Source organism: Mus musculus, chromosome X (assembly GCF_000001635.26).
Source record: "Mus musculus strain C57BL/6J chromosome X, GRCm38.p6 C57BL/6J".
In the NCBI taxonomy this organism is placed as follows: domain Eukaryota; kingdom Metazoa; phylum Chordata; class Mammalia; order Rodentia; family Muridae; genus Mus; species Mus musculus.
The window spans coordinates 142,127,532-142,149,960 of NC_000086.7; the positions used below are offsets into that span (position 1 = coordinate 142,127,532).

The 22,429-nt window shown below is 39.8% G+C and overlaps 1 protein-coding gene across 2 annotated transcripts in view; it reads right to left on the bottom strand.

Annotated features, from left to right (window-relative positions):
* The window catches only part of Gucy2f (guanylate cyclase 2f), a 117,991-nt gene that overhangs the window by 48,246 nt on the left and 47,316 nt on the right, over positions 1-22,429 (bottom strand). For both annotated transcript variants that reach the window (XM_006528841.4, NM_001007576.2), the window contains 2 exons: positions 14,824-14,955; positions 1,429-1,518 (listed from right to left, as the gene is read on the bottom strand). In XM_006528841.4, coding sequence (XP_006528904.1) covers positions 1,429-1,518; positions 14,824-14,955 — 222 coding nt within the window. The remainder of the gene's footprint in view (positions 1-1,428; positions 1,519-14,823; positions 14,956-22,429) is intronic.

Below are 22,429 nucleotides of genomic sequence, written 5' to 3' on the forward strand. Positions count from 1 at the left end.
ACGATAAAAATATTAGGCAAACCCAGGTGGGGATTTGATCTACCAATAATTGACCAGAATTCTTAAAAAATATTAAGGTAAAAAAAAAAAGATAAGTCTGAGAAGCTGTCATATTTACAGAACGAAAAGAGACATTCAGCCAACTACGGTGTGGGAACGTATGGTATAAACCAACATCAGAAAAATTGCATTATAATGGTATTCTATCGTTGTAGGCCAAGTGAACAACTGAGCAAACTGTAAGCAATTGCCAAATCTGAGCAGAGTACATAAAAGTCCCCTGAAATATTCTTGAGGGTTCTTACATAAAACTGAATAAATGCCAAAATTAAAAGTCAACACACACACACACACACACACACACACACACACACACACTGGGAAAAAGATGTAATGCACAGCCCCTACTTTGGCTTATCTGTTTATGTACACACTTCTATTTTCTCAGCTTCCCCCCAGTTTTGAGTCATTTTGTCTTTTTTATTTTGAATATAGTTCTTTTGGAGGGGGGTTAGCTTCTCAGGTTATAAAAATCACTGCGAAATGGGCTGTTTCAGCTGCCTTTAGTCCTCTTGGATTTATCTCCAATTATTTTCCCTTCAGCTCCGGGCACCAAAATCCTGTGTCAGGGAAATACTATATCATGATATTTCATCTGAACCCTTAGGGCACACCTTGTTCCCCACAGGTCATACCCCTTGTTTCCTTTCTGTTCTCAGTTGCACTGTGGTCTGCATGCAGCTGGTCCTCATTCAGATTTGCTGGAATGATTTGCCTGCTTTGCAAATGTGGAGAAATTTACTATTACTAGTGTTCGAAAGAAGCAAAGACAATATCCACAAATCTTTTATGGACTCCTATCCAAGTTCAAGGAGGAGACAAGAATTTAAATGGCTTAAAGGAGATAATGCCTGACTTATTTATAGGCTGATTCTTTAAGTAAACCATCCAAGGACACTTTGAACATAACTAGTGGAGTTAGAAAAGTAATCATATTCCAAACAATAATTAGCAGGTGAGTCTTCAAGGTCTGAAAAATGGGCACGTGGATGATTATGGTATGCTTAGTTGATAATTATCTTAATGGGCATCATTTTATAAAGAAGTTATGAGCCAGGAATAGTCAAGAAGTGTTGTATGTATTGCCTCTTAACTCTTTCCCCAACATAGAAGGGAGGGTAGTAAAGAGACATTTCACAAACAGGGGCATGAAGGATCAGGGCTCAAGTTAATGAAGTGCCTTCTTTGATTCAGATTCAGTGTCTTTCATTTTCATGACTTTGCCACTGTGTCCCAGGATTGTACCAATTTTGTAATAACAACTCTGCAGTTGCACTGGGTTTCTAAGACTGCCTCGTACCTACTGGCAGTACTTGGAAGAAAGAATGTATTCAAATAGGAATGTATATAAATGAGGGTTTCTCATACCATTTCAAACACATCACTTGCACTCGATTTGATAGACTTAATGTCTCCAAAATCTCCAGGAGGGAACTTTTTCAGCCATACCCAGTCACCCTGGAAAAAAAAGGGAAAGAAAGCTGATGAGATGCAGTTGTCAGCAGCCAGAGCAATGTCTCTCCCACATCAAAGGCTAAGAGTAATAACAATACGAGCAGATGTTTTTTTCTCCTTCCCCACCCGCTACCTCATGGAAACTGTATTCTGGGTTAAAATGAACTCACACGAAGAAGTTAAAGTTAAAAGTGTCAAAGCACTGCAGGCAGAGAAACAACCCACAGGAATGCAGATCCCAGGAAATGCATGGCTACCACTCCGAAATGTCTTCCTTAACTACCTGCAGAAAGTGTCAGGTCATTTCAGTTATTCATAGCTAAGTGATGTAGCACAGGGCTTGCTTCGATTAATGGCGATAGTCTGTGATTGCAATTTCCACTGCCTTGAGGCGCCTGTAGTGGGAGATGCAAGGCAGGAGATGGAGCGCCACAAATGCTTGCAGCATTTACCTTGATTCATTTTGCTTTGCTGTGACAGACCATGAGGTGGAGGTGGGGCCTCTCTCATATGTTCATTTTGAACTGACTCATTTAAATGTAGATTAAATATTTTTTTGTTTTGATTTATACATGTACCACCATAGTAAGAGGTCATCTACATCTTTTAGAAAGTCTATTCCCAACTTTTTTCCATTCATAATCATTTTATCTTTTTGAGTTTAAATGTTTGTAGGTACAGTGTGATAATTTGATACATGTGTAAAGATCAAATCTAAGTAATTAGCATTGATTCTTAACTTTTGAAACACAAAACTACAATTTCTATGGTCACTGTCAATTCAAACTCAATTATTGTATTGTCTTTCTTCACTTCACCACGGGTACATGATAATTTTCTGCCACATGCATAGCCTCAAGGAGTCATCAGTCATCAAGCCCTACTTAGTTCTGTCCAACCAAAAAAAATTTAAAGCAATATAAATAGAGATTCCCTTTTCCCTGTGATAATGATAATGTCTTACATCATGCTCCCTGGTCTTCAAAGTGCCTGCACGTCTATTACCTATAGCCTAGAGATTTCATTTCAGGCTGCACCTACTTGTCACCAAGTAGAGACAATAAAGTAGAGATAATAGAGCAGAGAGCCCCGTGCAATCAAATTGGAAAATAGGAGTGTGTAACCACCCTCTTATTAAGGAATATACCCAACTCTAGCAGCTTATCCAGAAAGCTGCCAGAAGCAAAGGCTAATGGTAGATGCAGGTGTCTCAGTAACTCCCCAGTACTCTGTTACAAAGCCTCTCCCAGACAAGAAGTTCAAAGCCTCTCAACTGGAAAATGACTCTAGGAGACCTTGCAGAGCTGGACAAATCTATGAGAGGCAAACTCCTTGCCAATGAAGCCCAGCAAGGTACCGTATTGGTGGTTGGCTGCACCAGAATGGTCAAAGTGTGACCCTGGAAAAGCTGGTATCAGGGTCAGCTGGGAACTGTTTAGAGGCACCAATAATTGAGTTCCACAGAAGACCTAAGTAATTGGAAGGTGTAGGAATAGGACCTGCCGTGTGAATGTTCTCGAGTCCTCCTTGTATTTTCAAGCTTGCAGCCTACTATCCAGCCTTTTCCCTTCGCCTTATCTCTGAGATGCTCCCTTCATTCACAGCGGCTCCATTTACCTCACACTAAGCTTCTCTTATCAAAATCTGCTCCCAGGCAGAGATCTAAAACTCATTCATAGAAGTCAAGAGGACCTGCCACGAGCTTAACAGTTTTATTTTTCAAAGGACTTTATCCTTTACAGCCATCAAAGTTTAAGCCTTAAGCTGATAGAACAAACATCTAACTGGAATTCTACAAAATGAGATAATGTATAATACACACTGACGGGTGAAAGAAAACAAAGCTTTCTCAGCTTTTTGGCAACTGTCACTTGGCCCTTAGCAACTACCAGCTGCTATGGCACCTTAGTGCTAATTAGATAATGATGTTTTCCCTCGGGTGAAAAAAGACTGTTGTAATTTTTTGAGTATATAATTGTGCACTCTGTTTTTGGGTGGCAGCCTAAGTGCATGTGCTTTTTGCAAGCATGCATGTCCCATGCTCACATTTAAACACCCAACTACCTGGTCACAAGGGAATGCACTCTGCGCATCACCAAGCTCTCCCTGCCACGGGAATCCTCTTTAGGAGGGTTATAGTGAAGTTATCAGGGTGGAAGGGAAGAAACTACACCCTGAGATCCATGAATACTAAATACAAGAAAAACACATTCTTAAGGAATTTCTGAAGTATAGTCAAAATAATAACTGAGTAATGAATAATAACTGAGTAATAGGTCATTGTGGTAGAGATGCTATAGACATAAATGTGAGGATTGAGACCCCCACCCCCACCCCACTCCCACACACACCCATTAGAACTAGTCTGGGAAAGCAGAATGCTTGCATCTCCTTCTGTACAACTCACACTTAAGTTAGCACATACTGTCACTGTGAATAGAGCCCTTATAAATGTGATGTCCTCATACGGTGTACAATCTGAACATCAGTTACTAGCAACTCTGACTGCCTTATGGTGTACCATCTGGACATCAGTTATTAGTAGCTCTGACTGCCATATATATACACATATACATATACATATACATATACATATACATATACATATACATATACATATACATATATATGATATACATGATACCTTCTTAATGGAGTTTAATCAGAGACATAAGTTGGCCTTCTATTTGGTTTACTCATGCCATAGTAGCTAACAATAGCTTTTCCTGTCAAATTACTAAGTTTGTGAGCTGGAAAGGGGTCCTATGCACACCTAACCCACTTTGATACATTTATAAAGAACCTAAGAGCTAAAATTACACCAATATCTTTCCAAGCCCACTCCATTCCTCTTATCTCTATCAGGCTTCCTGTGTTGGGAGGATTTGATTGTTCACATTTTAGTTCTCACACACACTCCATGAGGAAATTTTTACTGAGTCCGTGCGCATCTTCATTCATGAAAAATGAGGGGAAAGGAGGAAATGGGCAGGGTTTATCTTCACCACGCGCAGGCTAAATAGCTTTCGTTGTCTCTTAAAACAGAATGATAAAATATTTCACTTATCATTTACTTTTTAACTAAGAGAAAGAAACATCAACTTCTATTTGGGGAAGTTTTCTGAAGTAATTTAAAGTCTATCTGCCTTTCAGTAAGGCCTTTGTGAATTAACTTAAACATGAGAGCAAGTTCTTAGGCATGATTCTGCTTCAAGCTCAATGGTAGTCTTAGCATATCCATTTAATCGGCCTTGTCTTCAGCTTCCCTGACTTTGGAATAAAATTTACCAGGTAGTTTATCAAGGCTCTTTAACTTTACTGATCTATACCGCTGTGATGAGAGACAGTGGCTGGTGGGAGGGAAAGAGGTAAGTGTCATAGGAAGGAGGAAAAAGGAAAAGCTCTGAGAAGGATAAACGGGTGCATAGAGAAAGGAGAGCCGAGGAGGAGCACAGAGGGGGAGGCTGAGAGTTGAAAGGTGTCAAAAAATGAAGCAGATGATGGATTGAATTGAGGGTCACATCACTCCCTATCTCATCTCTCCAGTCAACCAGACTACGGTTATCAGGGCAGAGCATCACTGTTGCTGCTTTCTTCCCGTTGGTCAGCTCACCTGGCTCTCCTGTCTATATTCAAAGAGTATCTGTAGGAGGCTACAGATCTGTACAAGAATTAGAGTATAAATATGTGTCAGTGTGGTACAATGTGTGGAACCACCAAGAAAAGTCCTTCTTTGGCTATTTAGCATCTACACGTGTATTATCTGGAAATTCCAGAACTCCCAGGAATAATTCTCTCTCTCATTTGATTGGTTGGTTGGGATTCTTTCTTTCTTTGGCTTTAAGTGTGTGCCTGTGTGTGTGTGTGTGTGTGTGTGTGTGTGTGTGTGTGTGTGTGTGTGTGTGCTTTCATGTAATGGAAGTTTGTGTGCACATAGATGCCAGAAGTTGAAGTTGTATCTCTTTGCCAATTGTTCTCTGCCTTACGTTTTGTGACAGGGACCCTCACTGAATCTAGAGTTTACAGACTCAACTGGCTGGCCAGGAAAGCCCCAGAGATAGCTACCTGACTCCACCTCCTTAGTGCTGGGATTATAAATACACACTGTTATACTTGGATTTTTAATGGTTCTGGAGAATTAAACAAATGTCTTGGTGCTTTTGTGGGAAGCAATTTACTAACTGAGCCATCTCCCCGGAAGAGGGTATCATTATGCAGCTCTAACTTGTTTAGTAATGATCATGTATTTCGGCCTGTCCTTGTAATAATCCTCCTGACCTAGTCTCACAAGTGGTGGGATTACAAGTATGTATCACCATGCTTGTCTATAGTATCAAGTCTTATGGGAAACCGAATCTACTGATGGTGACACTTCAAACAACTTTTTATCTTCTTTTTTATTAGATATTTTTTCATTTACATTTCCAATGCTATCCCAAAAGTCCCCCATACCCTTCCCTCCACTCCCCTACCCACCCACTCCCACATCTTGGCCCTGGCGTTCCCCTGTACTGGGGCATATAAAGTTTGCAAGACCAAGGGGCCTCTCTTCCCAATGATGGCCTACTAGGCCATCTTCTGGTACATATGCAGCTAGAGACAAGAGCTCCAGGGTACTGGTTAGTTCATATTGTTGTTCCACCTATAGGGTTGCAGACCCCTTCAGCTCCTTGGGTACTTTTTCTAGCTTTTTCTCAAACAACTTCTAATAGAGGACCATTTGAGAAAGCTGCTGCATGACTTCTTCTTCTTCTTCTTCTTCTTCTTCTTCTTCTTCTTCTTCTTCTTCTTCTTCTTCTTCTTCCTCCTCCTCCTCCCTCCTCCTTCTCTTCCTTCTCCTCCTTCTCTTCCTCCTCCTTCTTCTCTTCCTCCTCCTCCTTCTCTTCCTACTCCTCTTTCTCCTCCTCCTCCTCCTTCTCCTTTTCCTCCTCCTGCTCCTCCTTCCTCTTCTGATTGAATCGACTTATACTCCATCTTAGAAACCTCTTGAACCCAAGCCAGGTAGTTTTATAGATTTGTCTTTCTTCCTTTACACCTTACTTCAGCCTAATATTGACTTCACTATGTGGTATTATTGTTATTAACACCGTTCTGGGCCTAGAGAGTTAGCTCGGAGGTTAAGAGCACTAACTACCCTTCCAGAGGGCCAGATTCATATCCCAGCATCCACATGTCAGCTCACAACTATTTGTAACTCCAGCACCAGTGAATCCAACATTCACTTCTATACTCTAAGGCCATGAACATTGGTGGTGCAGATATACATGCAGGTAAAACACCCCACACACATTAAAATAAATAAATAAATAAAATGTTTTTTTAAAGATTCTGACTCATGAATTGACTGAACAGCAACCAGTCATGAAAAGCAATATAACCAGCTCCCTTTTCAACTTCGAAAACACGGAAGTATCTGACAAGATCTTCAAGATCAGTAACAAGTTTTTTTCTTTTTTTAACCTTTTTCAATTCTATACTGTAACCTTGCAATCCAACGAAATAAAGCACACTATGATTCAACACATAAATTTGTCCACTGAGTCAGAGAATCATAGCAGAGCCATGCCAGATGTGGCCTTAGAGACATCTCTGTCTAGCAATTATCACACCTGGGTGAACATTTCGAAAGCACATCAATGGACTTAAAAATATATCAATGCCTGGTTGCAGGTCCCTACCAGCTGAATACCAACAAGAATCAATTGGTAAAAGTGAGAGCCGGGACATAATTTTTTTGACTGTGAGCATCCACTTCTGTGTTTGCTAGGCCCTGGTATAGTCTCACAAGAGACAGCTTTATCAGGGTACTATCAGCAAAATCTTGCTACTGTATGCAATGGTGTCAGCTTTTGGAGGCTGATTATGGGATGGATCCCCAGATATGGCACTCTCTACATGGTCCATTCTTTTGTCTCAGCTACCTACTTTGTCTCTGTAATTAGTTCCATGGGTGTTTTGTTCCCAATTCTAAGAAGGGGCAAAGTGTTCACTTTTTGGTCGTCATTCTTCTTGAGTTTCATGTGTTTCACAAATTGTATCTTATATCTTGGGTATTCTAAATTTCTGGGCTAATATCCACAATATCCGTGAGTATATATCTGTGAGTTCTTTTGTAATTGGGTTACCTCACTCAGGATGATGCCCTCCAGGTCCATCCATTTGCCTAGAAATTTCATAAATTCATTCTTTTTAATAGCTGAGTAGTACCCCACTGTGTAAATGTACCACATTTTCTGAATCCATTCCTCTATTGAGGGGCATCTGGGTCCTTTCCAGCTTCTGGCTATTATAAATAAGGCTGCTATGAACATAGTGGAGCATGTATCCTTCTTACCAGTTGGAACATCTTCTAGATATATACCCAGGAGAGGTATTGCGGGATCCTCCAGTATTATTACTATGTCCAATTTTCTGAGGAACCACCAGACTGATTTCCAGAGTGGTTGTACAAGCTTGCAATACCACCAATAATGGAGGAGTGTTCCTCTTTCTCCACATCCTTGCCAGCATTGGCTGTCACCTGAATTTTTGATCTTAGCCATTCTGACTGGTGTGAGGTAGAATCTCAGGGTTGTTTTGATTTGCATTTCCCTGATGATTAAGGATGATGAACATTTTTTCAGGTGCTTCTCAGCCATTCAGGATTCCTCAGGTGAGAATTATTTGTTTAGCTCTGTATCCCATTTTTAATGGGGTTATTTGATTTTCTGGAGTCCACATTCTTGAGTTATATATATATATATGATATTAGTTCCCTATCTGATTTAGGATAGTTAAAGATCCTTTCCAAACCTGTGGGTGGTCTTTTTGTCTTATTGAAGGTGTCTTTTGCCTTACAGAAGCTTTGCAATTTTATGAGGTCCGATTTGTCAATTCTCGATCTTATAGCACAAGCCATTGCTGTTCTATTCAGGAATTTTTCCCCAGTGCCCACATCTTCGAGACTTTTCCCCAATTTCTCTTCTATAAGTTTCAGTGTCTCTGGTTTTATGTGGAGTTCCTTAATCCACTTAGATTTGACCTTAGTACAAGGAGATGGGAATGCAAAAATTCACATTCTTCTACATGATAACCACCAGTTGTACCAGCACAATATGTTGAAAATGCTGTCTTTTTTCCACTGGATGGTTTTAGCTCCCTTGTCAAAGATCAAGTGACCATAGGTGTTTGGGTTCATTTCTGGGTCTTCAACTCTATTCCATTGGTCTACTTGTCTGTCGCTATACCAGTAACATGCAGTTTTTATCACAACTGCTCTGTAGTACAGCTTTAGGTCAGGCATGGTGTTTCCACCAGAGGTAATTTTATCCTTGAGAAGAGTTTTGCTATCCTAGGTTTTTTGTTATTCCAGATGAATTTGCAGATTGTTCTTTCCAACTCGTTGAAGAATTGAGTTGGAATTTTGATGGGGATTGCATTGAATGTGTAGATTGCTTTTGGCAAGATAGCCATTTTTTACTATATTGATCCTGCCAATCCATGAGCATGGGAGATCTTTCCATCTTCTGAGATCTTCTTTAATTTCTTTCTTCAGAGACTTGAAGTTCTTATCATATAGATCTTTCACTTCCTTAGTTAGAATAACGCCAAGATATTTTATATTATTTGTGACTATTGAGAAGGGTGTTGTTTCCTAATTTCTTTCTCAGCCTGTTTATCCTTTGTGTACAAAAAGGCAATTTACTTGTTTGAATTAATTTTATATACAGCTACTTCATTGAAGCTGTTTATCAGGTTTAGGAGTTCTCTGGTGCAATTTTTTGGATCACTTACATATGCTATCATATCATCTGCAAAGAGTGATATTTTGACTTCTTCCTTTCCAATTTTTATCCCCTTTATCTCCTTTTGTTGTCGAATTGCTCTGGCTAGGACTTCAAATACAATGTTGAATAGGTGGGGAGAAAGTGGGCAGACTTGTCTAGTTCCTGATTTTAGTGGGATTGCTTCCAGCTTCTCTCCATTTACTTTGATGTTGGCTACTGGTTTACTGTAGATTGCTTTTATCATGTTTAGGTATGGGCCTTGAATTCCTGATCTTTCCAAGACTTTTATCATGAATGGATGTTGGATTTTGTCAACTGCTTTCTCCACATCTAACAAGATAATCTTTTGGTTTTTGTCTTTGAGTTTATTTATATACTGGATTACGTTGATGGATTTCCGTATATTGAACCATCCCTGCATCCCTGGAATGAATCCTACTTGGTCAGGATGGATGATTGTTTTGATGTGTTCTTGGATTCGTTTAGCGAGAACTTTAATCAGGATTTTTGCATAGATATTCATAAGGGAAATTGGTCTGAAGTTCTCTATAGTTGTTGGGTCTTTCTGTGGTTTAGGTATCAGAGTAATTGTGGCTTCATAGAATGAGTTGGGTAGAATACCTTCTGCTTCTATTTTGTGTAATAGTTTATGAAGAACTGGGATTAGATCTTCTTTGAAGATCTGAGAACTATGCACTAAACCCATCTGGTCCTGGGCTTTTTTGGTTGGGAGACTATTAATGACTGCATCTATTTCTTTAGGGGATATAGGACTGTTTAGATCATTAACCTGATCCTGATTTAACTTTGGTAACTGGTATCTGTCTAGAAACTTGTCCATTTCATCCAGGTTTTCCAGTTTTGTTGAGTATAGACTTTTGTAGAAGGATCTGATGGTGTTTTGGATTTCTTCAGGATCTGTTGTTATGTCTCCCTTTTCATTTCTGGTTTTGTTAATTAGAATGCTTTCCCTGTGCCCTCTAGTGAGTCTGGCTAAGGGTTTATCTATCTTGTTGATTTTCTCAAAGAACCAGCTCCTCCTTTGGGTGATTCTTTGAATAGTTCTTCTTGTTTCCACTTGTTTGATTTCACCCCTGAGTTTGATTATTTCCTGCCATCTACTCGTCTTGGGTGAATTTGCTTCCTTTTGTTCTAGAGCTTTTAGGTGTGTTGTCAAGCTGCTAGTGTGTGCTCTCTCTTGTTTCTTTTTGGAGGCACTCAGAGCTATGAGTTTTCCTATAGATTTTGCAAAACACGTGAAACTCAAGAAGAACAAAGACCAAAGTGTGGACACTTTGCCCTTCTTAAAATTGGGAACAAAACACCCATGGAACGAGTTACAGAGACAAAGTTTGGAGCTGAGAATAAAGGATGGACCATCTAGAGACTGCCATTTCCGGGGATCCATCCCATAATCAGCTTCCAAATGCTGACACCATTGCATACACTAGCAAGATTTTGCTGAAAGGACCCAGATATAGCTGTCCCTTGTGAGACTATGCTAGGGCTCACAGTCAGCTATTGTGTGGATCACAGGGCCCACAATGGGGGAGCTAGAGAAAGTAACCAAGGAGCTAGAGGGATCTGCAACCCTATAGGTGGAACAACAATATGAACTAACCAGTACCCCTGGAGCTCTTGTCTCTAGCTGCATATATCAGAAGATGGCCTAGTCGGCCATCAGTGGAAAGAGAGGTCCATTGGTCGTGCAAACTTTATATGCCTCAGTACAGGGGAACTCCAGGGACAAGATGTGGGAGTGGGAGGGTGGGGGAGTGGGTGGGGGAGCATGTGGGGGACTTTTGGGATAGCATTAAAAATGTAACTGAAATAAATACCTAATTAAAAAAAATACTTTCATTGTGTCCTATAAGTGTAGGTATGTTGTGGCTTCATTTTCATTAAACTCTAAAAAGTCCTTAATTTCTTTCTTTATTCTTTCCTTGACCAAGGTATCACTGAGAAGAGTGTTGTTCATTTTTCATGTGAATGTTGGATTTCTATTATTTATGTTGTTATTGAAGATCAGCCTTAGTCCATGTTGATCTGATAGGATGCATGGGACAATATCAATATTTTTGTATTGGTTGAGGCCTGTTTTGTGACCAATTATATGGTCAATTTTGGAGAAGGTACCATGAGGTGCTGAGAAGAAGGTATATCCTTTTGTTTTAGGATAAAATGTTCTGTAGATATCTGTTAGATCCACTTGTTTTATAACTTCTGTTAGTTTCACTGTGTCTCTGTTAAGTTTCTGTTTCCACGATCTGTCCATTGATGAAAGTGGTGTGTTGAAGTCTCCCACTATTATTATGTGAGGTTCAACGTGTGCTTTGAGCTTTACTAAAGTTTCTTTAATGAATGTGGCTGCCCTTACATTTGGAGCATAGATATTCAGAATTGAGAGTTCCTCTTGGTAGATTTTACCTTTGATGAGTATGAAGTGACCCTCCTTGTCTTTTTTAATGACTTTGGGTTGGAAGTCGATTTTATTCGATATTAGAATGGCTACTCCAGCTTGTTTCTTCAGAACATTTGCTTGGAAAATTGTTTTCCAGCCTTTCATTCTGAGGTAGTGTCTGTCTTTTTCCCTGAAATGGGTTTCCTGTAAGCAGCAAAATGTTGGGTCCTGTTTGTGTAGCCAGTCTGTTAGTCTATGTCTTTTTATTGGGGAGTTGAGTCCATGGATATTAAGAGATATTAAGGAAAAGTAATTGTTGCTTCCTATTATTTTTGTTGTTAAACTTGGCATTCTGTTCTTATGGCTGTCTTTTTTTAGGTTTGTTGAAGGATTACTTTCTTCCTTTTTCTAGGACATGGTTTCCGTCCTTGTATTCATTTTTTTCTTTCATTATCCTTTGAAGGGCTGAATTCGTGGAAAGATAATCTGTGAATTTGGTTTTGTCATGGAATACTTTGGTTTCTCCATCTAAGGTAATTGAAAGTTTGGCTGGGAATAGTAGCCTGGGCTGGCATTTGTGTTCTCTTAGTGTCTGTATAACATCTCTCCAGGATCTTCTGGCTTTCATAGTCTCTGGTGAAAAATCTGGTGTATTTCTGATAGGCTTGCCTTTATATGTTACTTAACATTTTCCCTTACTGCTTTTAATATTCTATCTTTATTTAGTGTATTTGTTGTTCTGATTATTATGTGTAGGGAGGAATTTCTTTTCTGGTCCAGTCTATTTGGAGTTCTGTAGGCTTCTTGTATGTTCATGGGCATGTCATTCTTTAGGTTTGGGAAGTTTTCTTTTATAATTTTGTTGAAGATATTTGCTGCCCTTTTGAGTTGAAAATCTTCATTCTCATCTACTCCTATTATCCGTAGGTTTGGTCTTCTCATTGTGTCCTGGATTTCCTGGATGTTTTGAGTTAGGATCTTTTTGTATTTTGCATTTTCTTTGATTGTTGTGCTGATGTTCTCTATGGAATCTTCTGCACCTGAGATTCTCTCTTCCATCTCTTGTATTCTGTTGCTGATGCTCGCATCTATGGTTCCAGATTTCTTTCCTAGGGTTTCTATCTCCAGAGTTGCCTCACTTTGGGTTTTCTTTATTGCGTCTACTTCGCTTTTTAGGTCTAGTATGGTTTTGTTCATTTCCATCACCTGTTTGGATGTGTTTTCCTGTTTTTCTATAAGGACTTGCAACTCTTTAGCAGTGTTCTCTTGTATTTCTTTAAGTGAGTTATTAAAGACCTCCTTGATGTCTTCTACCATCATCATGAGATATGCCTTTAAATCCGGGTCTAGGTTTTCGGGCGTGTTGGGGTGCCCTGGACTGGCTGCGGTGGGAGTGCTGGGTTCTGACGATGGTGAATGGTCTTGGTTTCTGTTAGTAAGATTCTTATGTCTACCTTTTGCCATCTGGTAAACTCTGGAGTCAGTTGTTATAGTTGTCTCTGGTTAGAGCTTATTCTTCTCATGATTCTGTCATTCTCTACCTGTAGACCTGGGAGTCTAGCTCTCTCCTGAGTTTCAGTGGTCAGAGCACTCTCTGCAGACAGACTCTCCTCTTTCAGGGAAGGTGCACAGATATCTGGCATTCAGACTTGCCTCCTGGCAGCAGATGAAGGCCTGAAACAGGACCTGTCCCAGAAGCTGTTAGCTTCTGTTGTCCACACTCTCACCTGTGCAGACTAGTCTCAGTGGAGTCCGGGAACCAAGATGTCTCCTCTAGTTGCTCTGGCAATTCCCTCCCGGGTTGGGCGGACACCTATCCTCTGGCAAGGAAGGTGCCCGGATGTCTGGAGCCCGAAAGGGGGGCTGCATCAGAAGCTCTGTGGCTCCAGCCTGTCCCAGAAGCTGTTAGCTTCTGTAGTCCACACTCTCACCGGTACAGACTAGTCTCGGTGGAGTCTGGGAACCATGAAGGGTTTCATAAAGACAAGTTCTTTCAAGAATATCCTGTACCACATTCATGTCCCCATACCCTACTTCTCCCCATCCCTCTCAGTAGTCTTCTCCCTTCCCCTGCGTCTTTCTTCTACATTCATGCCAAGTATCTCTATATATGGTTTATATATTTATACAAATCTAGGATCCATAAAGAAGAGAAAAACACATATTTGTCTGAGTCTCACTTTTTCACTGAAAATCTCAAGCTGGTCTAAATGTCATCATGCTGGTCATTAAAATTTAACACTTAAAGTTTGGAGGGTAATATGTTCAATTCCTAGCAAACCCCCTGTGAATTATTTCTTTGATAGAGGAGAATATTCCCTTGGAAAAATCCAATGCAGTCAAAACTCTAAATTCTTCCCTGTTTTAGATTTTCTTTCCATGTCCTATTCATGGTGAGAGTATCTGTTGCTTCTCAAGAGTATCTCCGAAGACAAGGAAACCACACTGGGAAGGCCTCACTTAGGAGGAACAGAAGGATGGTGGAGTTTCCTCCTTACTGCCTGCTTAACTCTTGCCTGCTGAGAAGAAACAGCTCATCTTTACAACTGATGCAAGATTTGTTATGGTTGTCAAATTCCAATTTCTAAGAACAATAGGGGAGGAGGTGACCTCCTCAATCTTGAAAGACAGAAACTTCAAAGGGGATTTCTATTTTGTAAAGCATAAAGTAACCTGTTACTCCCAAAGATAGTACAGGTGACTAAAAAGAAAGGATTTTTAATGATTCAGTGTCACCAGACAAAAGAATAGAAAAGGCAACTGGACTTTGAAAATTACCTCCAAACACTACCCCACCGTATCTGTGTCTCTTGACATCTCACAGCAAAAAAGTAACTCACAGAATCATTTCTTCTGTTACATATAGTGTTGTGAGATTACTGGCATATTTTAGCTATTTGTATCTCAGATCTTTTACCCACAAACCTAGTAAATGCATCAAGTTCAAGTATGAATGAAGTTTCAAGTAAGAAGATGAGTTTTGGAGGAAAATCACTGCCAAAAATACCAAATAAGCTTGTAAATGGACACAGACAGAAAAACTTGAAAAAAGTCTCAATAGCTTTACCCAAAGACTCTTCAATGACAGCCTCCTTTTAAAACCCAGGAAGGCTGCAGATTAAAGACCTCCAGATGTCTTACCTCATAGATTGCTATGTTGGAGTTCTCATATGTAGCTGGAGTTAGACTACCTGAAGAAAAGGACAGCCTTGGGGACCTCCCACTTTGAACTTCTGAGATGATCTGGAAGCTTACACTGGCACGGCTTCCTCTCTGTGAAAGGATTAGGGGGAAAAGGTTGAACAAAACTGTCATTATTTGAATCTAATTCATAATAATCATTCAGAAACTCTTTTAAGGCTGTAGTTGGTAGCTTACTTAAATCCTAAATAGCATCAAGGAAAGGTTAACATTCCCACATATTTTTAACTGCCAGATAAGTTGCTTATTGTCTTTATCATTTGAAAAGGAATATAATTCCATCATTTCTCTCCTTCCTTTTTCTCCCTCCACCCATTTCCTTGCATCCCCAATTGTTCTTTTCAAATTCTTGGCCCCTTTTTCTTTAGTGGCTATTACACATATGTATGCAGCTATATGTTCCTCGATGTATAAATACAACCCTCTCAGTCACAGTCCCAGGAATGTTACTTTTGATTGGTTGTTTGACTGACTGGTTGTTTTGTTGTTGTTGTTGTTTCTTTCTGTTTTGTTTCATTTTGAGACAGTGTCTTGCTGTGTGTTCCTAGCTGGTTTAGAATTCATAATCTCCCTGCCTCAGGTTCTCAAGTACTGGGGTTATAGTAACCATCCCTGGTTCTCAGAGAAAATTCGAAGGAAGGAAGATGATAACTGTTACCATGGAATCCTCAATTTCTAGACTTGACATTTAGACTCAAAAGGGGAAATTAGTTTCCCAAAATCATCTACTCAATAATTTAGTTAAGAAAACTGTGGGTGTAGAGAAATCAAAACCTTAAAAAATAGAACTACAGAACAATTTTTGATTTTACTCTGCCAAATGACAATGCTCTTTCTGACAGAAGACCTCCCAAAGAGCACTTAAGAAACATACTAATTGGGTCATAGGCCCATGATAAGTGTGAACCTGAAGTAGGCCAGATAAGTGCCCATACCCTCAAGGAAGCCAGTAGAGTTATTTTATGTGAAGATGGAATAAGTCAACAGGTACATCAATATTCTTCTCTATATTTCTTTAAATGTCTTTTAAAAGAATTGTAATGACTATAAATAGGTACTCTTGTTATTTATCTAGACAAGGGCCCTCTTCTAACACCAATACCACCATTCACTTATTTATTATTAATTATTTTTATTAATGGTAGTCATGGTAGTGTTTTCGTTACTTTCAGACAAAGTCTCACAAAGACACTATCAAGTATGACCAACTGACCTTAAGAAAACAGTTCTCTTTCCTTTGCCTTCACAGGACCAAGTTTATTTGCACATACCACCAATATTCTCCTTTTTATAAGGAGGACACAGACAGCTAAAGAATACAAGGGCTACAAATTGGAAAGGAAGAAGTCAAAATATCACTTTTTGCAGATGATATGATAGTATATATAAGTGATCTTAAAAATTCCACCAGAGAACTCCTAAGCCTGATAAACAGCTTCAGTGAAGTAGCTGGATATAAAATTAACTCAAACAAGTCAATGGCCTTTCTCTACACAAAGAATAAACAGGCTGAGAAAGAAATTAGGGAAACAACACCCTTCTCAATAGTCACAAATAATATAAAATACCTTGGCGTGACTCTAACTAAGGAAGTGAAAGATCTGTATGATAAGAACTTCAAGTCTCTGAAGAAAGAAATTAAAGAAGATCTCAGAAGATGGAAAGATCTCCCATGCTCATGGATTGGCAGGATCAATATAGTAAAAAATGGCTATCTTGCCAAAAGCAATCTACAAATTCAATGCAATCCCCATCAAAATTCCGACTCAATTCTTCAACGAATTATAAAGGGCAATCAGCAGATTCATCTGGAATAACAAAAAACCTAGGATAGCAAAAAGTCTTCTCAAGGATAAAAGAACCTCTGGTGGATTCACCATGCCTGACCTAAAGCTGTACTACAGAGCAATTGTGATAAAAAAAAAAAAAAAAAAAAAAACTGCACGTTACTGGTATAGCGACAGACAAGTAGACCAATGGAATAGAGTTGAAGATCCAGAAATGAGACAGAGGCCAGCAGCTTCTGGAACGGGCGAGAGCCACAGAGCCTCTGAGGCGGCGCCATTTTCGGCTCCAGACAACCTGCCACCTTCCTGGTCAGAGCACAGGTGTCCGCACAGCCCGGGAGGCTTCTGCCTCACGTTCCGTGGGGGCCACCTTGGTTCCGAGACCCCGCGGCCGGTGGTCTGCGGGTGAGAGTGTGGAACACAGAGGCCAGCAGCTTCTGGAATGGGCGAGAGCCACAGAGCCTCTGAGGAGGCGCCATTTCCGGCTCCAGACAACTGGCCACCTTCCTGGTCAGAGCACAGGTGTCCGCACAGCCCGTGAGGCTTCTGCCTCACGTTCCGCGGGGGCCACCTTGATTCAGGGACTCCTCAGCGGGCAGTCTGCAGGCCAAAGCAACACAGCTTCTGGGAAAGATCCTGTTTTGGGCCTTCATCTTCGGCCAGGAGGAAGTCCAAACACCAGATAACTGTGCACCTCCCTGAAAAAGGAGAGCTTGCCTGCAGAGACTGCTCTGACCACTGAAACTCAGGGAAGAGAGCTAGTCTCCCTGGTCTGCTGATATAGTGTAACAAAATCACCAGAGGAACAATCTCTAAACAGAGACAACTATAACAACTAACTCCAGAGATTACCAGATGGTGAAAGGTAAACGTAAGAATCTTACTAAGAGAAACCAGGACTACTCACCATCATCAGAACCCAGCACTCCCACTTCGCCCAGTCCAGGGCACCCTAACACACCTGAAAAGCTAGACCTGGATTTAAAAGCATATCTCATGATGATGGTAGAGGACATCAAGAAGGACTTAAATAACTCACTTAAAGAAATATAGGAGAACACTGCTAAACAAGTAGAAGACATTAAAGAGGAAACACAAAAATCCCTTAAAGAATTACAGGAAAACATAACCAAACAGGTAGAAGACATTAAAGAGGAAACACAAAAATCCCTTAAAGAATTGCAGGAAAACACAACCAAACAGGTGATGGAATTGAATAAAACCATCCAAGACCTAAAAAGGGAAGTAGACACAATAAAGAAAACCCAAAGTGAGGCAACAGTGGAGATAGAAACACTAGGAAAGAAATCTGGAACCATAGATGCGAGCATCAGCAAGAGAATACAAGAAATGGAAGAGAGAATCTCAGGTGCAGAAGATTCCATAGAGAACATCAGCACAACAATCAAAGAAAATGGAAAATGCAAAAAGATCCTAACTCAAAACATCCAGGAAATCCAAGACACAATGAGAAGACCGAACCTACGGATAATAGGAGTGGATGAGAATGAAGATTTTCAACTCAAAGGACCAGCAAACATCTTCAACAAGATTATTGAAGAAAACTTCCCAAATCTAAAGAAAGAGATACCCATGAACATACAAGAAGCCTACAGAACTCCAAATAGACTGGACCAGAAAAGAAATACCTCCCTACACATAATAATCAGAACAACAAATGCACTAAATAAAGATAGAATACTAAAAGCAGTAAGGGAAAAAAGTCAAGTAACATATAAAGGCAAGCCTATCAGAATTACACCAGATTTTTCACCAGAGACTATGATAGCCAGAAGAGCCTGGACAGATTTTATACAGACACTAAGAGAACACAAATTCCAGCCCAGGCTACTATGCCCAGCCAAACTCTCAATCACCATAGATGGAGAAACCAAAGTATTCCACGACAAAACTAAATTCACCCATTATCTCTCCACGAATCCAGCCCTTCAAAGGATAATAACAGAAAAAAACCAATACAAGGACGGGAACCACGCCCTAGAAAAAACAAGAAGATAATCCCTCAACAAAACTAAAAGAAGACAGGCACAAGAACAGAATGCCAACTTTAACAACAAAAACAACAGGAAGCAACAATTACTTTTCCTTAATATCTCTTAATATCAATGGTCTCAACTCCCCAATAAAAAGACATAGACTAACAGACTGGCTACACAAACAGGACCCAACATTCTGCTGCTTACAGGAAACCCATCTCAGAGAAAAAGACAGACACTGCCTCAGAGTGAAAGGCTGGAAAACAATTTTCCAAGCAAATGGTCTGAAGAAACAAGCTGGAGTGGCCATTTTAATATCGGATAAAATCGACTTCCAACCCAAAATTATTAAAAAAGACAAGGAGGGATACTTCATACTCATCAAAGGTAAAATCCTCCAAGAGGAACTCTCAATTCTGAATATCTATGCTCCAAATGCAAGGGCAGCCACATTCATTAAAGACACTTTAGTAAAGCTCAAAGCACACGTTGCACCTCACACAATAATAGTGGGAGACTTCAACACACCACTTTCATCAATGGACAGATCGTGGAAACAGAAACTAAAGAGGGACACAGTGAAACTAACAGAAGTTATGAAACAAATGGACCTGACAGATATCTACAGAACATTTTATCCTAAAACAAAAGGATATACCTTCTTCTCAGCACCTCACGGGACCTTCTCCAAAATTGACCATATAATTGGTCACAAAACAGGCCTCAACAGGTACAAAAATATTGACATTGTCCCATGTATCCTATCAGACCACCATGGCCAAAGACTGATCTTCAATAACAACATAAATAATGGAAAGACAACATTCACGTGGAAACTGAACAACACTCTTCTCAATGATACCTTGGTCAAGGAAGGAATAAAGAAAGAAATTAAAGACTTTTTAGAGTTTAATGAAAATAAAGCCACAACGTACCCAAACCTATGGGACACAATGAAAGCATTTCTAAGAGGGAAACTCATAGCTCTGAGTGCCTCCAAGAAGAAACGGGAGACAGCACATACTAGCAGCTTGACAACACATCTAAAAGCTCTAGAAAAAAAGGAAGCAAATTCACCCAAGAGGACTAGACGGCAGCAAATAATCAAACTCAGGGGTGAAATCAACCAAGTGGAAACAAGAAGAACTATTCAAAGAATTAACCAAACGAGGAGTTGGTTCTTTGAAAAAATCAACAAGATAGATAAACCCTTAGCTAGACTCACTAAAGGGCACAGGGACAAAATCCTAATTAACAAAATCAGAAATGAAAAGGGAGACATAACAACAGATCCTGAAGAAATCCAAAACACCATCAGATCCTTCTACAAAAGGCTATACTCAACAAAACTGGAAAACCTGGACGAAATGGACAAATTTCTGAACAGATACCAGGTACCAAAGTTGAATCAGGATCAAGTTGACCATCTAAACAGTCCCATATCACCTAAAGAAATAGAAGCAGTTATCAATAGTCTCCCAGCCAAAAAAAGCCCAGGACCAGATGGGTTTAGTGCAGAGTTCTATCAGACCTTCAAAGAAGATCTAATTCCAGTTCTGCACAAACTATTTCACAAAATAGAAGTAGAAGGTACACTACCCAACTCATTTTATGAAGCCACTATTACTCTGATACCTAAACCACAGAAAGACCCAAAAAAGATAGAGAAATTCAGACCAATTTCTCTTATGAATATCGATGAAAAAATCCTCAATAAAATTCTCGCTAACCGAATCCAAGAACACATTAAAGCAATCATCCATCCTGACCAAGTAGGTTTTATTCCAGGGATGCAGGGATGGTTTAATATACGAAAATCCATCAATGTAATCCATTATATAAACAAACTCAAAGACAAAAACCACATGATCATCTCGTTAGATGCAGAAAAAGCATTTGACAAGATCCAACACCCATTCATGATAAAAGTCTTGGAAAGATCAGGAATTCAAGGCACATACCTAAACATGATAAAAGCAATCTACAGCAAACCAGTAGCCAACATCAAAGTAAATGGAGAGAAGCTGGAAGCAATCCCACTAAAATCAGGGACTAGACAAGGCTGCCCACTTTCTCCCTACCTTTTCAACATAGTACTTGAAGTATTAGCCAGAGCGATTCGACTACAAAAGGAGATCAAGAGGATACAAATTGGAAAAGAGGAAGTCAAAATATCACTTTTTGCAGATGATATGATAGTATATATATAAGTGACCCTAAAAATTCTACCAGAGAACTCCTAAACCTGATAAACAGCTTCGGTGAAGTAGCTGGATATAAAATAAACTCAAACAAGTCAATGGCCTTTCTCTATACAAAGAATAAACAGGCTGAGAAAGAAATTAGGGAAACAACACCCTTCTCAATAGTCACAAGTAATATAAAATATCTTGGCGTTATTCTAACTAAGGAAGTGAAAGATCTATATGATAAGAACTTCAAATCTCTGAAGAAAGAAATTAAAGAAGATCTCAGAAGATGGAAAGATCTCCCATGCTCATGGATTGGCAGGATCAACATTGTAAAAATGACTATCTTGCCAAAAGCAATCTACAGATTCAGTGCAATCCCCATCAAATTTCCAACTCAATTCTTCAACGAATTAGAAGGAGCAATTTGCAAATTCATCTGGAATAACAAAAAACCTAGGATAGCAAAAAGTCTTCTCAAGAATAAAAGAACCTCTGGTGGAATCACCATGCCTGATCTAAAGCTTTACTACAGAGCAATTGTGATAAAAACTGCATGGTACTGGTATAGAGACAGACCGGTAGACCAATGGAATAGAATTGAAGACCCAGAAATGAACCCACACACCTATGGTCACTTGATCTTCGACAAGGGAGCTAAAACCATCCAGTGGAAGAAAGACAGCATTTTCAACAATTGGTGCTGGCACAACTGGTTGTTATCATGTAGAAGAATGCGAATCGATCCATACTTATCTCCTTGTACTAAGGTCAAATCTAAGTGGATCAAGGAACTTCACATAAAACCAGAGACACTGAAACTTATAGAGGAGAAAGTGGGGAAAAGCCTTGAAGATATGGGCACAGGGGAAAAATTCCTGAACAGAACAGCAATGGCTTGTGCTGTAAGATTGAGAATTGACAAATGGGACCTAATGAAACTCCAAAGTTTCTGCAAGGCAAAAGACACCGTCAATAAGACAAAAAGACCACCAACAGATTGGGAAAGGATCTTTACCTATCCTAAATCAGATAGGGGACTAATATCCAACATATATAAAGAACTCAAGAAGGTGGACTTCAGAAAATCAAATAACCCCATTAAAAAATGGGGCTCAGAACTGAACAAAGAATTCTCACCTGAGGAATACCGAATGGCAGAGAAGCACCTGAAAAAATGTTCAACATCCTTAATCATCAGGAAAATGCAAATCAAAACAACCCTGAGATTTCACCTCACACCAGTCAGAATGGCTAAGATCAAAAATTCAGGTGACAGCAGATGCTGGCGTGGATGTGGAGAAAGAGGAACACCCTCCATTGTTGGTGGGATTGCAGGCTTGTACAACCACTCTGGAAATCAGTCTGGCGGTTCTTCAGAAAATTGGACATAGTACTACCGGAGGATCCCGCAATACCTCTCTTGGGCATATATCCAGAAGATGCCCCAACTGGTAAGAAGGACACATGCTCCACTATGTTCATAGCAGCCTTATTTATAATAGCCAGAAGCTGGAAAGAACCCAGATGCCCCTCAACAGAGGAATGGATACAGAAAATGTGGTACATCCAC